Below are 15,369 nucleotides of genomic sequence, written 5' to 3'. Positions count from 1 at the left end.
TTAAATTTTAAAAAATAAACAACAATTGCTGCTTCTAAATTAGAGATGCAACATACAAATATTTGGTATTTAGCCTATACTGCTGAACGCAGAATATTAATTTCGGACGAATAATGGAAGAATCGTCTGCCGAAGACAAAACTTAATTCGTTTTCATCCATTTTTCTTGTTTTCTGCCCTGGAAAGGGTTTATTCGATTAATAAAATAATAATGAAGTTAAACAAATTTGTGAAGGGTCCGATTAAAAGAAAAATCATTTTGTGAAGGGTCCGTTTTTATGAAAAGATATTTTGTGAAGGGTCCGTTAACGGATCCAAATTTCTTCTAAACAGACCCCTGATATCTATATAGAAATTATAATAAGTAAAATTTGAGAGGGGAAGAAAAAACGTTGACGAAACCTGAGAAATTAATCTTATTGAGTGTGGAGGGTTGAAAATGTAAAAACCAGTTTGATAAGAAAAAATAATTAGTGTTTTATATAATTGCATCTCTCATCTTTTCAGTTACTTAAGGTAATTAAAGAGTTTCGGATATTTTTAATATTGCCTCCTACAATTAAACTTCGTCAGATTTCGATAAAGTTATATTTTGTCCCCTCATTTAAATATTAATTTTTAACGTTAGGAAAAAGCAAGTTTAATATTTTGTATAAGTTGGTTTTATCGGGAATTTGAATTCGAGTGATCTCACCCCTGAGCCACAGTGGCACTATCTTAACGTATGGTAAATATAGAGATACATCGCAAAATTATCAATTTTTCTTTAGGTTAAGCAATGCTCATATAGACAAAGATCTATCTGCGGTATAATGTCTGCCTTTATTATACACATTGTTATAAAGTCTGTTTTATCTGTATATATTACTAAAAAACTTTGGAAATGGCTAGAATACTTCAAAAACATAATAAAGAATTAAAACTATAAATAAAGAGAATTAGAATAAATTACGATTTACACTCGAAGATATTTTAAACTCATTTATTGCTGCTCATTGTAAAACTTTCCAAATTTTGGACTACAGCTAGCATTTCTTTTCCGGTACTCTATGTGCCAAATAATAGTTAAAAACACAAATTTTACACATGTAGGAAAGGCAGTAGGCTCACACAGCTTTTCACTTAAGAAAGGATACACGATTTTTTTTTGTACATAAAGCGTTTTGATTAATGACCTTTAAACTTTTTCCTGCTGCATAGCTATTTAAAAGAGAAGTTAGATTTGAAGTCGTTGAACACCTCGCGGAACCTTACCTTGGTAGAGAAAATTAATGTAATGTTCACGAGAATTCCTTCAGATGCTTAGCTTTTACGAAAGTTCACATAAAGGTGTGAGTTGACTGTTTCACGCTAATCATGAAGTCAGTTCTTCCCCATCAGAAATGGTTTTACACCTGTTTCCATGGCAGCAGTGGGGAAGGGTTCTCGCGAAAGCTGCATAGTATTCAGTGAAATTTTGAGTTATAGTTGATCTTTTTTGGTATTTTCTCACATTAACTAAGTTTCTTCAGTTGTTCTATCTGATATTGCCTAATAAATAATCCTTTTGATTTTCGTAGAGAAAACAGATAAAAACAAACCAGACAAAAAGAAGTACGAAGGCGAAGGAGTAATATTCAAAGCAAAACTCATCGGTGTGGAATCTGTAAGCGATGCAAGAGGCGACAAAATGTGTCAAGAAGCCACTAAGAGACTTAAAGTAAATATCATGCCAGGATTTATTTTTTTCTCTCTCAAACAAATGGGGAAATATGGATGGTAGTCGCAATCTTTTAAATAGGGTTCAAAATATTTAAGATTGCGTTTACCATGCATGTTTTGTCGGTAAAAAATCTTAAGGTTTGTTTATTCAGAGAAAGTACGTTTCATGTCTAATTTTCTAGCTTGAAAGTTAATATTGTTTTATTAGTATATTTAAGACCACTCTGTCGGACCATTAAGACTGACACATAGTTCGTGAAAATCCGTTTATTAGAACATAAGTTATTTAAGGTGATGTCTTTTTTTTATTTTGCGAACTGTATTTTATTGAAGCCTGAATAAATGCTGCAGGGTTATTTTAACTGGGGCTTATGTAGATGATTGGATCTGGTTTGTAAGCCAAAAGTCTACACCGCTTATTTATAAATCCGACTTAAATAAAACGAAACAAATGCTTGCGGATTTTTGATCATGGGCTGTTTTGTTTAGGAATTAGTTTTGTTTTTTGTTCAGGAATTAGTTTTGTTTTGTTAATTGCTGTTTTGTTTAGGAATGAATAGAGTATGTATTCATGGATCTGTAAGGTTGTGTCGACACAAAAAATCTTTGTAAATAGAGTCTCAAAGACATATTTCTCGGCGCACTTTTACCAATAGTTTCGGCAAATTACTTTTCCCTTTGGGTGTACGTTTTAGTAAGAAGTGGGAATAGACTGAATTGAGGTAAACGGCAAGATTTCGTGAAACCTAACGAAGAGGGGAAGAGTAGAAAAACCACGTATCACAGAGACGAATATTTTATTTACAAAGAGTATAATTATATATTATCGACCCAAGAGGGCTACATGAATATTAAGAGGAGTCAATGAAAATCTGTAGAAACAAAATGAAACAGAAAAAGTCTATTGAAAAATAAATACTCAATATGAGGGGAATTAGGTGATATAGCACTAAAATTAGATAGCTAAAAAACCAGTTTTGAAAAAATGATCTCAGAAAAAAAAATTTTTTTTCTTTCTATTTGTGACACCTACCGCTTCATACAATTATTTATTTAGTTAATTCATTTCAAATTTATGACCTATTAATAAAACTCCGAAAACATTGAGTCATCTAGCTTTTTAGTACAAAACCCAGGTCTTCAATATAAATGTCCATATTCAATAGCTTTCGTACAATACCTATTATCCATATTTAATATCTATTTTCACTATGGTTATGGAAACAATAAATTTTTAAAATATTAAAAATGAACACTTTTGTTAGGTATATTAATGCTAGAAACCTAATCATTTTTAAATAATTATTTTCGATAGCAAATAAAGATTAGAGCAAATTTTACATGAGATTAATTCAACATTTACAACTTAAAATGTGCATTTTTATTCAAACTTATGAAATTTATTTTGAAATAAGGACACTTTTTTTTAAAAAGATATATAAAAAAAATAAAGAAAGAAAGAAGAAGAATGGGTGTTATCCAAACATTAGTGTTGACAGTGCGGTACAACTTTAAGTTTAATTTGTTTTGCGTAACTCGTTTTAAAAATTAACCTTTTAGGAGAAAATGCGTGGGTGCTTTTGTTTGGCAAGTGCTCAATGGTATGTTTCCAAATTTTCATATGCAAAAACAATTAAAACAAGGTTATGATCCAGAGATTTAAACCCTGTATCGCGGCAAAAAATGTCGCTGGTTCGTGAGCCGAACCTGAAATATAAGTATTTTATTCTTTACAAACGAATAGCGTACAGTATTGGTACGAGTTTTTTTATTTTCAGTAGAGTTGGCGCATGTGGTATAGTCAGTCTGGCAATGATTTAGCGTTCAGCAGTTTCTAAATTTTTTTAATAATTAAAAAACACCTCTTATATTGCTGCTTAAAAATTTTAAGGACAAAATGATATAAATGAGTATTGTAGATGCTTCGTTGTATACTAATAATAAAAATATACTATGCGCACATTTTAATAATAACTATTCAATCCTTTCCACGAAACGTGTTATAGTTAGAGTAAAACTCTTTCTTAATCTTAAAAATTAGAAAATTATTTATAAGAAAAAAATGGCTTTATATATTCTTAGTTCCGACAGTCAATAACTGTCTGAAAAACGATTATGAGTAGCCTTCGATTTTTAAACTTTTTATTCGCATTCATATTTCTTCATGAAGCTCTTTCAACTGTTCTATTTTATAACCATGTCTTTCTCTTAATTACAGCTAAACGTTAAAAACTTGGGACCTCATAAAAGAAAAATAAGTGTAGCAGTTTCTTTACAAGGTATAAAAATAAAAGATGAGAAAACAGGGGTAAGTAGGCTTTGAATAACACAGATTAAGCTTAAATGTTGCATTCTGTTACAAGTATACGATGCACAAAGACTTGGATCTATGTCCTCACCAAGCTTCAGGTACATGCTATAACTGTTCAATGTGTATGAGCTCACGTAAAGCAGTGATCGGATTTCGGAAGAAGCTGGTCGACACTCAAAAGATTAAATCACTCATATGTATTAACCACAAGTGCTTCTTGTGCAACAAAAGTATGAAAAATATAAAATAATTCACTAACACATTATTGTAATTATTATTATTATATTATCCATACAGAGTGGTTTGAAGTTTTTCGCTTTTGGAACGTGATTTTTGTTGCACACTTCTATCAGATTTAGCTTCAAAAATAATTATACTTGCATTATTGAAACTTGGGTACCCCTGCTCAGGTACTATCCATGTCGTCTGACTGTGGTTAAAACGACGCTACATTGCTAGCGCATAGATTTCCAAAAACGGGGTCAGGGGTTCAATGAGTGCAACCTTGATCATCTGGCACACATCCTAGCTTTCTTTGAATATCATATTTCTAGGAATGTCTAGCACAGCAATAGTTATAGCGGCACTCGAAAGTATTTGGGGTAAACAAACTTACACTTACAAGGGAAACTAGAGAAGTGTGACTCGCCAATTTTGAAATAAACTAGTGGGATGTATGCCTTATGAGGAATAATTTTAGGGGGAAACATTCGTTTCGGCCTATCGAAGGTCCTGTGAGAGATGAAAAAGTATATCAATATATAGAAAAATCGGTATTTTATTACTTCAATGCAGACTATTAGTTATAGCAATTATCTCATACTCCAATTAATTTTGTGGCACTTTCACGTACTATATAATGCATATTTATTGTCAAAATTGATTTCGAAAATTTTATATATCTTTAGTTTTTCAGAAAAAAAGTGTTAGGTTAATTTTTAAAAAAAATGTACGTAAAAAATTTTTTTTTCAAAAAATTTTCCAAGTTAATTGGAGTATGCAATTAATTAATAATTAATTTGCTAAATAATTTATTAATTAGCAACTTAATTAATTATCCAATTAATTGGAGTTTGAGACAATTACAATAACTAATAGTCTGCATTGAAGTAATAAAATACCGATTTTTCTATATATCGAATTATTTTTTATCTCTCACAGGACCTTCTATGGGCCGAAACGAATGTTGCCCCCTAAAATTATTCCTCATAAGGCATACATCCCACTAGTTTATTTCAAAATTGGCGAGTCACACTTCCCTAATAGTCTCCCTTGTTAGTAGCATCACTCTTGCTGTGGTGGACATTAATAGTAATATGGTATAGTATAGAAGAAAGCTGTTTCGTCATTGGGATGATTGGCGGGTGTTGCACTCACTGAATATTTGTAGTGCGTAGTCCAGGACACTAGTAGACATCCATGAATCAAACGTCTTTGTTAATCGTATACTTGCAAATCAATTTATCATTTAAGCTCGCCTTATATAATAATTTTTTTTCTTCAATTTTCTTTGTAATATATATATGTACACAAGTTAGGCCCGTAAAATCAGTTTCAGAGCCATAAATACTGCCTTTAGCTTCGCCCTCCAATAATAAACTAGTTTTTGATCGCTTTTTTTTGTTAGGATCAATCTTAATTACTTTTTATTACTTTAATACTAATTTATGACCTCTCACATGAATGCAATATTTAATGTTTTAAATAACGTTTACAAGTACAGTAAATCTAAAATAAATAAATTAAAGGCGGTAATCGCGAAACATTCTGAATAGTTTTAATCTGACAGACACTTATAGACTGTAATGTAATTCAAACCTTTTTTTCATGTAATATATTTCATACGGTACCAAACTTAATAAATTTTTAGCCGAGTTTTAAAAAATTTTGGACTTACTGTTATACAACATGAAGGGCTTCAGGCAATAAAATTAAAAACCACATTTTAAAATAATTCAGGAGACAATTTGAGAATGTTTTTGGAGTAAACGAACACGGTAAGAAATATTTCGGCGCAATGTATCGTTATCTAGTAGAAAATATGGAAGTTTGTATGAGATATTAACATCAAACGTTTCCTTAGTATTGTTTCTATGTGTATGTCATTTTCAGAATAAGTGTGCTCGTCATTATATTGGTCACAAACCTTACACATGACTTCCCCATTTAGTAGATTTCATAAGATAGTCTGATCGAAATCTTCAGCAATTTGTTCAGCTTTGAGTATGTACTTTGACTATTCAATTCTAAATAAATTTAAGAGAAAACATTTAAATTTTAAGGTAAAGAGTTTAACAGTTGTCAAATACTGTTCAATAGAAGCCAAAAAATTTATTCTTTTCAGATAAAAAAAAAAAAATAGGGAAAAGTGGGGTGAGACAAGGTCTTTTGGAGTTAAACTGTTCATTGTCAGATTCAATCAAGATATTCATTGTTTAGTTGTATAAAATATATCTTTTTGGATAAATTATAAAAGTACTGCTTTTCTTATAAATGATTCAAACCACTCTTACGCCATTAGTGGGTTAAGATCGGGTAACTTTATGAAAAATTTAGAAGTAGTATCATTTCAGTAGCAAACATTTCTTGACAGAAAAATTATGCGTGTTATTTATATGTGATGTAGTCAAGGCCCGAGGAAGACTTCTCATAAAAATAAAGTATTCATTAGCTTTTTAAAAATAAAACTGCAGATAATTTCTCTACATCTATATAACACAATTTTGTATAAAGGGATGTCAAAATATGAAAAGTAAGGCTTTTTGTGGAAATGGCTCGTAAAACCTGTGTTCAGCCTTGGATGTAGGTATCTGCTCAAGAAAAAACGGGTCTTAAACCGAGAGCAAGAGATTATCAAAACGTAAATGAATAATGTTATTAGTGGACTAAATTGTTTGTTAAGATATGAATATTTAGTAAACGCATCATAAGCTGGACAAAAAATATTGCGTTTGTAGTAGCTGTAAATGACTAATAAATAACAAAAGAGCTAGCAAAACAAACTTATTAACACAGAGGCCGTGAATTAATCAACACTAATATGTTAGATCCTTTTTCTTAATAGTAAACTTTTTAACTTTTAATTAAATAACAAAATAAATGCATGAAAAAAAGTGTTTCATATAAATGTTATTTTGTATTCCGTTTTAACATTTTAAAATGCTCAATTTTTAAATCACCTTCATAAAAAAATAATAGAAAGTAATTTTTACAACTTCACAATTCAAACAGTAGGGGAGAGTGGGGTCAATTGTAACATTTTTTACTTAACTATTTTTAACTAACAAAAAATCCAATATATTATTACTATTAATTGACAGATGAACAAAGTAGACTATCCTCTACTAGAAAAAAAAAATAAATACCTTATTTTAAATGTTATTATATTAGTTATTAACAATTTTTGACAGTCGTGCACTTGTTACAATTGTCCCCACTTACGGGGTCAATTGTAACAGTTCATAAATTCAACTAAAACATAGTTAATTATGCAGATTATCATAGTTGTGATATATTTTTTTATTCATCAAAATAGTAGTGATATTTTAGGAGTAAAAATAATAATCAGCAGAGACCTAAAGGGTTGAACTTTTAACTTTAAGGGGTTAAAAATTTTAATTTATGCTGTGAAAAGTGACAAATAAAATAATGCACATGTAACATAATATAAATGATACAGAAAACTATTGGTAGTTTTTAAAGAGTTAAGTAATGGTTTGTAAACATAAGATTATTTATTTTCAGTTGTTACAATCGTCCCTTTACTTATTGTTACAATTGTCCCCAAGACGCCATTTCAGCTTCATTTGTTAAAAACAATGCTAGTTAATTANGTGTGTATATATGTGTGTGTGTGTGTATATATGTGTGTGTGTGTGTATATATGTGTGTGTGTGTGTATATATGTGTGTGTGTGTGTATATATGTGTGTGTGTGTATATATAAATATGTGTGTGTGTGTATATATATATATATATATATATATTTGAATCACTGTAAATAAATGAAGTCCTATAAATAGTAAATTTAAGCCCGCAAATCAGTTTCAGAGCTAAGACTTTAAGGCCTGTTTGAGCTAAACTGTTCATAGTCAGATTCAATCAAGATATTCATTGTTTAGTTGTATAAAATATATCTTTTTAGATAAATCATAGAAGTACTACTTTTCATATAAATGATTCAAATGTTATCATATTTCAAATCAATTGAAAATATAATTATAAATGATTCGCCGGGTACACAAGGGGATGGAAAGTAAGGCTTTTTGTGGAAGGGGCCCATAAAACCTGTGTTCAGCCTTGGATGTAGTTATCTTCTCAGAAAAAACCGGGTCTTAAACCGAGAGTAAAAGATTGCCAAAACGTAAATGAATAATGTTATTATTGGACTTAATTGTTTGATAAGATTTAGTAAACGCATCATAAGCTGGACAAAAAATATTATGTTTGTAGCTGCTAATGACTAATAAACAAAAGAGCTAGCAAAACAAACTTATTAACACAGAGGCCGTGAATTAATCAACACTAATATGTTAGATCCTTTTTCTTAATAACAAACTCTTTAACTTTTAATTAAATAACAAAATAAATACATAAAAACAAGTTTCATGCAAATTTTATTTTGTATTCCGTTTTAGCATTTTAAAATGCTTTTAATGCTTAATTTTTAAATCACCTTCATCATAAAAAATAGAAGGTAATTCAAACAGTAATAATAAATAAAAATATTTTCCTATTAAAGTTTATTTATTTCTTTACTAGGCTGTGATGTACCATCATCCCGTGTCACTTATATCCTTCATATCTCAGGATATTACAGATGCAAGAACTTTTGGTTACGTTTTTGGATCTACTAGTGAACCACACCAATTCATAGCAATCAAAACGGAAAAGCCAGTAAGTTGACACCGTCTCATTGTCATCGTAATGAAATAAATCTATTTTGCCAAAAGGGATCGTCAAGATATGTCTCCAGCGCTAAAAAATATCCTCAGGAATCATGCCGTTAGATTAACCATTCAGGTTCACTCCACCATGTAACGCAAATGAAAGTTGGGCCTGAGATGTTTGGTCCAGGAGCTTTATTTTATTTGATAAACGGCGTTGAAGAGTCGATCCATTTTTTGGGTTTATGACTATTTTATATTCATCTCCTTAGCCTTGTTATTTCTAACCAAACCCAGAAGGCAAGGGAACTCCTGGATCAACCATTGGGACAAACTAGCCTTCCAGGTGGACTTTTTGATGCAACAAACCCGCATTTGAGTTACATGGGAAGAAAAACGAAAACCTCTTACGGTTAGACCAACGGCAAGGAGATTCTAACTCATCCGTCTACCACTGAGGAATTTTACGTCGGCACATTTCGAATCGACCAGCCATAGTTTGGATTTAAACCAGAGTCACCGTATCGGAATGCGAACGCTCTATCCTTTGAGATTCCAAGGCCCAACAGCTCAATTATTTTCTCTGTTTGGTTCAAAATTACAAAGCTGCTAAGTTGAACTCTGATATAACTCCAATATGAATCGACACTGTCAAACATAGGTGACATAATAAAATACTTCCTATCAAAGAAGACTAGATTTCTACATAAAAGGCCGTTACAATTATAATTTGATAACGTAAAAATAATTAATGATGATACAATATAAGGTAATCGTTTATTATAGGATAACGTATACTTTGTCTAAAGATCGTTATGGTTGTACAAATTCAGGACTATCTGAATATTTACAAACACGAGTAAATTTAATTCCACCTCAATTTTAAAATACAGTAGGGAACCGATTATCCGGAACGATCGGGACCTTCGCTAATCCGGATAACTGATTTTTCCGGTTTTCTGAATCGCTACAAAAAGCCGTTTTTTNATAACTTTTGTTGAAAATTAAAATTTTTAAATTTTTTATAATAGAGTAAAACAGAAGAAATTTCTTCAACTGAAGAAAAGGCAAATACTGAAAATGTTGTTTTTGTAAGTATGACTTCCTTAAACTATATTTAGTTCGTATGACTTAAATTTATAGAAAATCAATGCTTGTTTTATAGATTTTATTTTTAATCTAATCATTTTGGTGAATAACAAAATTGTATACATAAAAATACATTGTATTTCTGATTTTGGTGTCTGATTATCTAACATTAAAAAGAAAATAATAATAATTTTTTTTAATTGTATCATCAAAACATGAAACATATAAAAAGAAAGTTATTTGTTTTATTATTTTAAAGGAAGTTTTGATGACAGAGCCAGCTGAAATGATTGATGAGTCACCTAAAACAGAAGAAAATTATGAAACAATTGATGATCTTTTAGGTTTACAGGATGAATTAAACCAGCTTCAGAAGGTAATAATTACTTCAATTTAAAATTTTTTAGATAACTAAATATAAATGCAAAATACGGATGGTCATAACCGAATCATAATGCTAATTTTTAATCACATTGCATGTGGCACTGATGTAAAAAAAGGCTTCTGAGTTACTATTAACGATTCATTTTCATGCCAGAGCCTTGAGTTTACGAGATCAATAAAATTTTCAAGAATTATAATTTTTTCTATACGGACTATTTTTTCTAAATTTTTCTTTAGCATTCTAAAATCTCATAAAAGTATGAAATAAATAAATAGCCAAAATAAGAGGCAACAGTTAAAAGATGGCAACTGATTTGTTTTATTTCTAATGTGTTTAGTTCGCAATTTAAAATTAGTAACTTGATTTAAATATTTTTAACTCTGAAAACATTTTGAGTAGCCATATTGGGCAAAAACTTAAATCCTAATCTTAATAATAAAACTTTTTAGAATATCCAGTCTCTTCACCCTTGGCAAGCATACCATTGGGATACAACGGGAGCTTTCAAACGTCCTTCACGGTTTCAGGAAGCTTGCTGCTGTTTTAACTCGGTTAAACATGCACGCAAAGAGTTTTAAAAGGAAATACTTTTTTTCTGGGGCGAAGGACACATTACAAATATAATTAAATTTTTTTTCTTCAAGTTTTTCTTTATATTCCGGTAAACATACCCGATACAAAATAACTGGAGCGCAGAATAAAAAAGAAAAAGATAACCCTTCACCCTATATTTAAAATAAGTCTTAAAGCATAATAAATTTTTTTAATATATTAATTTTAAACTAAATCAGAAAACTTTTTTTAGCTGATGTATTTTAATTTGAGAAAGGAAGAAAAAAAACCTTTCTGAAATTAGAATGTTTGCTTTCTTTTCAATTCACAAGACTGTTATAAATATTGCTGAAATATGAAATTAGAGTGGGGCATCCTTAATCCAGGAGTTCCCTTGTCTTCTGGATAGGATTCAAAATTACAATGCAACGGAGTTGAACAATAGTAGTAGTAAACCCAAAATTGGGTCGGCTGTTCAACGACGATTATAAAATAGACATAGAAACTATGGGGAGTATAATCATCGACCCGGTTAAAATTATTTAAGCTCATGAAATTTTGATAACTATGATACTAATATGAGTTTTTCTTAATAGTGAAATAACTTGAATAAAATATTGTAATATAAGTACTATAATAAGTTCCCTTGAACTTACATGAGTTTTAATTTCAGGGCATAGAGCAAATGGACACTAGCATTGCAGCTGCAACAGCATTCAATTCTGAAGTACCTATCTTAGAAAATGATCCATTTGATACATCGTTTGTGCTAGGCCCTAAAAGGGTAAGTTTCGTACCAGTTTTTCACGAAAACTGTTGTTAATAAATTTTGTGTACATAGAAGAATAAAAATTGGGAACCCATTTAAAATTTTAACATGTACCTATCTCAATGGATTCAACTATAAGTGACCGGAACACATCCATTCTTAACGATTTCAGTCAATTTATGGGCAGGGATATCTCTGGACAAATTGCTTTTGCACAAGTTTAAGTGACCAGACAAAATTCGTTCAAGCGCTAAAATAATATTCTTTTTGATATAAGGGTTAAAATTTAGTGGTTAGCGTCAGACTCAACCATTCCTATACGTTAACAACCAGTTTAGCGATTATGTTGACCACAAGAAAGCAACAGGCTGCAGAAACTGTGAATGTTACTTTTCAAAATTCTTCTTGTCACAGGCAGACTTTAAATATTTTGGTTAGTAAAGCACTTGTGAACCATTTAAAGTTAATAAGTTTTAACTAACTAAATATTTCTCATACAAAACAATAACTCTGAGAAAAGCAATGTATAAATTAAGCAAAGTTTAAATTTGTATAAAATTGATAATTAAATTGTTAAGCAACTAGTACATTTATGTATCAAGACATTTAAATTTAGACTTAATTATAATACCTTCACTCCAATTAATAATTGATTTGTATGTATTTAACACAGGATTCGTTTGCGGTACCAATGCCAACACCTATTGCTGCTCCAATACAAGTTGGTGACACTCAGCCTAGTGATTTTTCTGCCAATGGGGATAAATATGCAGTTTTCAATGTCATTGATTCAGGTCCAAGCATCTTCGAAGGAACAAGTCAAGAAAGTGAAGCAGCGGCAGAGATGCAAAAATTAGAAGAGGAAATAGCCAAAAAGTCAGCTCCACCTAAACCTCCTCGACTCAGCAAGACAGACTCAACCGACCTTTCAATATTCGCAGAACTAGATCCATTGGGTAAAGACAGGCCTTACAAAGACAAGACAGAATTTTTCCAGGACGTGAAAAATCCACCCAAAAAGGTTCTCAATGACCTCGTTGACCCAAATAGAGAAGCCAGCAAACTTCTAGATGTGAACTTGTTGATATCCTCCCCAGTTCCTTTCCCTGTCGATTTTGAAAACACACCTCCACCTGTTCTTCCCTCTTCCTCCTTACCCAATGCCTTACCTTCAAACCTGAAACTTTCCCTAGTTAACAGCAATGGTGATATTATCACACACAACCCAAAAGTCAGAAGTGAGTCTGAGCCGGTTAACCCAGCCCTCTTCAATGCTCATTTAGAAAGACCACTATCAAACCAGCAACTGAATGTAAATTGTACTAATTTAAATTATTCACAAATGAATTCAACATCATCCAGTTCTCCTATTCCTATTCCACCAAGAATGAACAACGTGGAAAAAGACTTAGCTTTTTCCAACGGCAGTATGGGCAGTCCTTACTCCAAAAGCCCACAACCGTACGTTTCAGATTCTCCAAACAATGCAGATTATTTTAATCAAAATTATAACAATTTTGAAAGCAGCAGCCCAACTGGATACCGCAACGGATTACAGCAGACTCATTTTATGAATGGTGAGAATGGTAATTCCGTGTTGATAAATGGTTTCAGCGTTACAAAACATAATAACATTAACGGTCTTTCCAATTCAACAAATAACCACAACGGTGTTTCTCGCCCCAGACCTCGGCCCTCTCTGAACAAAGGTGGGACTGTTCAAAACGGTGGTCGCACAGTTTCGTCTCATTCTTTGTCAAGCGATTCTTCGTCGGACTATGAGATGATTAGCAAAGAAAATATGCAGTCAATCACTAGCGTGCTACTTTCAAACGGACATCGGTTGCGAGCGCAGTCTTTGAACATTGAATCCAACCGGGATTTGAAACTACAAATGCCTAGTGAGAAAAACATATTTGCAAAGAAGAACGATCCCTTTGCAGATGATTTCTTTTTTTCTTTACCAAAGAAAACTAGCCATTTAACAAAAGCAGAAATTCCAGAATATGTGTAATAGTGTGCTGTTATGTTTGTGATGTTCTTCTGTTTTGAAAATGGTATGTGTCTTTTAAATACTTTGTCTCGTGTATCATAACTGTTTGTAAAACATTATTCATATTATATATTAAATTTTTAACCAAAATACAGGATGTGTCATAAAATTAAACGATAAATGTTTCGGATAATTTTTGATTATATATAATTTTTTTGTAGGCATCATAGATTTTTTTAGCAATACGTAAAAGAACACTATGCTTATGTATGTTAAGCTGGATGGAAATTAATAAAATAATGTGTAATTTATAATAGCGATGTATTGCTATAATAAATTATGTATTTTCATTTAAGAAATGTCATTTATTCATCTGAAATATTCAATTTTCCAATAAAGGAATGGGGCGTCACTTTATAAGTTGGCAAACAAAGTTATATTAGTTTCTTGCATAAACATAACGAGAATTACATTTCTTATAACTTTCCCTTATTTCAAAAAATCAGATCAGAATGTTTTAGATATTTCTGCATGCAATAAAAACATTTGATTATTTTCATCTATTACTGATTTTTCATAATATTTATAAAAATATGTTACCTAACAGTATTTAACAAAATAAACAAATTATTTAAAAACTATTTAATAGAACCTTCTAATTTCAATAAAAAAAAGGGTAAAGTATTCTAGTAAAAGCCTGTTGTGAGCCAGGAAATTAGAGCTCTACAATTTTGAGACCAACAGGATGAGTGTAGTAATGTGGTCAGCATTACCCACAGGCCATCTTTACTACCCAGACAAACTGGTACCCACTGATCTGAAGTTAAGTGGGATTCAAGCCACCACAACAACAGCTTAGAGCAGTGGTCAGCAAACTTATTAGCCAAAGAGCCAAATATGAACATTACAACAATGTAATAAAAAAATGGGAGCCAAATTTGCTTGCAATGCAAAGCATCGGCAGAAAACTTCCAACATTTGGACAAATAGAAGTTAGCGAAAAATCGATGAAAAATTTTGTACCGGAACCACAAACATACATAGCATGTGTAATAAAATCGTATAAAAATACCTGTAAAATGTGCAGCTAGATTGAAAAATACAACTTTTTAATAAGACAGTACAACGGCAGACACGGTGGATAAAACATCACACTGCAGGTCTGTGATGCCAATTTGTACCCCCACTATTTAAAAAAAAGTATGCGCACATGCTTGTGGTACCTTTGTATCACACCGGAGTACGCCGAAAACATACGAACAATTTCAGCCGGTAACTTGTACATGGTTTGCGTTTACGTTTACAAAAACTAATAAAATTAAACTCGATGTTCGTTACGTATTTTCACAACAATATGAAATTTTAATTACCTATCAATCTATTAATTTAAACAAAAAATTATGCATGTTCTCGATTTATAGAAGAATTTTAATTTATCAAAATAAGATGCAATTTTTTTCTTACATGAAAATATTATTGCGCCTTCCGTGGATATTTGTGCCAGAGCCGCACTTAAGGAGCCAAAGAACCACATGCGGCTCTGGAGCCGCACTTTGCCGACCACTGGCTTAGAGCATTTAACCGTTAAGTCATCCCCTTTTTCATCTAGTCATGATTTTCATTAATATTTATGCAAAAAAGATGCATTATGATATCTTAATTAGAAACTAATTTATTAGAATAT

General features: G+C 31.2%; 2 protein-coding genes across 3 annotated transcripts in view; one reads left to right on the top strand and one right to left on the bottom strand.

Moving 5' to 3' along the window:
* Window positions 1–15,369, top strand: part of LOC107437589 (disabled homolog 2) — a 118,314-nt gene that overhangs the window by 100,095 nt on the left and 2,850 nt on the right. The window contains exons 3-10 of the mRNA XM_071183826.1: window positions 1,560–1,699; window positions 3,920–4,009; window positions 8,773–8,911; window positions 9,731–9,756; window positions 9,929–9,988; window positions 10,246–10,362; window positions 11,597–11,707; window positions 12,366–13,749. Coding sequence (XP_071039927.1) covers window positions 1,560–1,699; window positions 3,920–4,009; window positions 8,773–8,911; window positions 9,731–9,756; window positions 9,929–9,988; window positions 10,246–10,362; window positions 11,597–11,707; window positions 12,366–13,706 — 2,024 coding nt within the window. The 3' untranslated portion in view covers window positions 13,707–13,749. The remainder of the gene's footprint in view (window positions 1–1,559; window positions 1,700–3,919; window positions 4,010–8,772; window positions 8,912–9,730; window positions 9,757–9,928; window positions 9,989–10,245; window positions 10,363–11,596; window positions 11,708–12,365; window positions 13,750–15,369) is intronic.
* The window catches only part of LOC107437590 (metalloendopeptidase OMA1, mitochondrial), a 33,169-nt gene continuing 28,045 nt past the window's right edge, over window positions 10,246–15,369 (bottom strand). For both annotated transcript variants that reach the window (XR_006225566.2, XM_043045867.2), the window contains one exon: window positions 10,246–10,288. The gene's annotated coding sequence lies outside the window, so the exon portion shown is untranslated. The remainder of the gene's footprint in view (window positions 10,289–15,369) is intronic.

This window comes from Parasteatoda tepidariorum, chromosome 7, assembly GCF_043381705.1.
Source record: "Parasteatoda tepidariorum isolate YZ-2023 chromosome 7, CAS_Ptep_4.0, whole genome shotgun sequence".
Classification (NCBI taxonomy): domain Eukaryota; kingdom Metazoa; phylum Arthropoda; class Arachnida; order Araneae; family Theridiidae; genus Parasteatoda; species Parasteatoda tepidariorum.
Note: the sequence above shows the minus strand (reverse complement) of the source record. Positions and strands in the feature narration are given on the sequence as shown.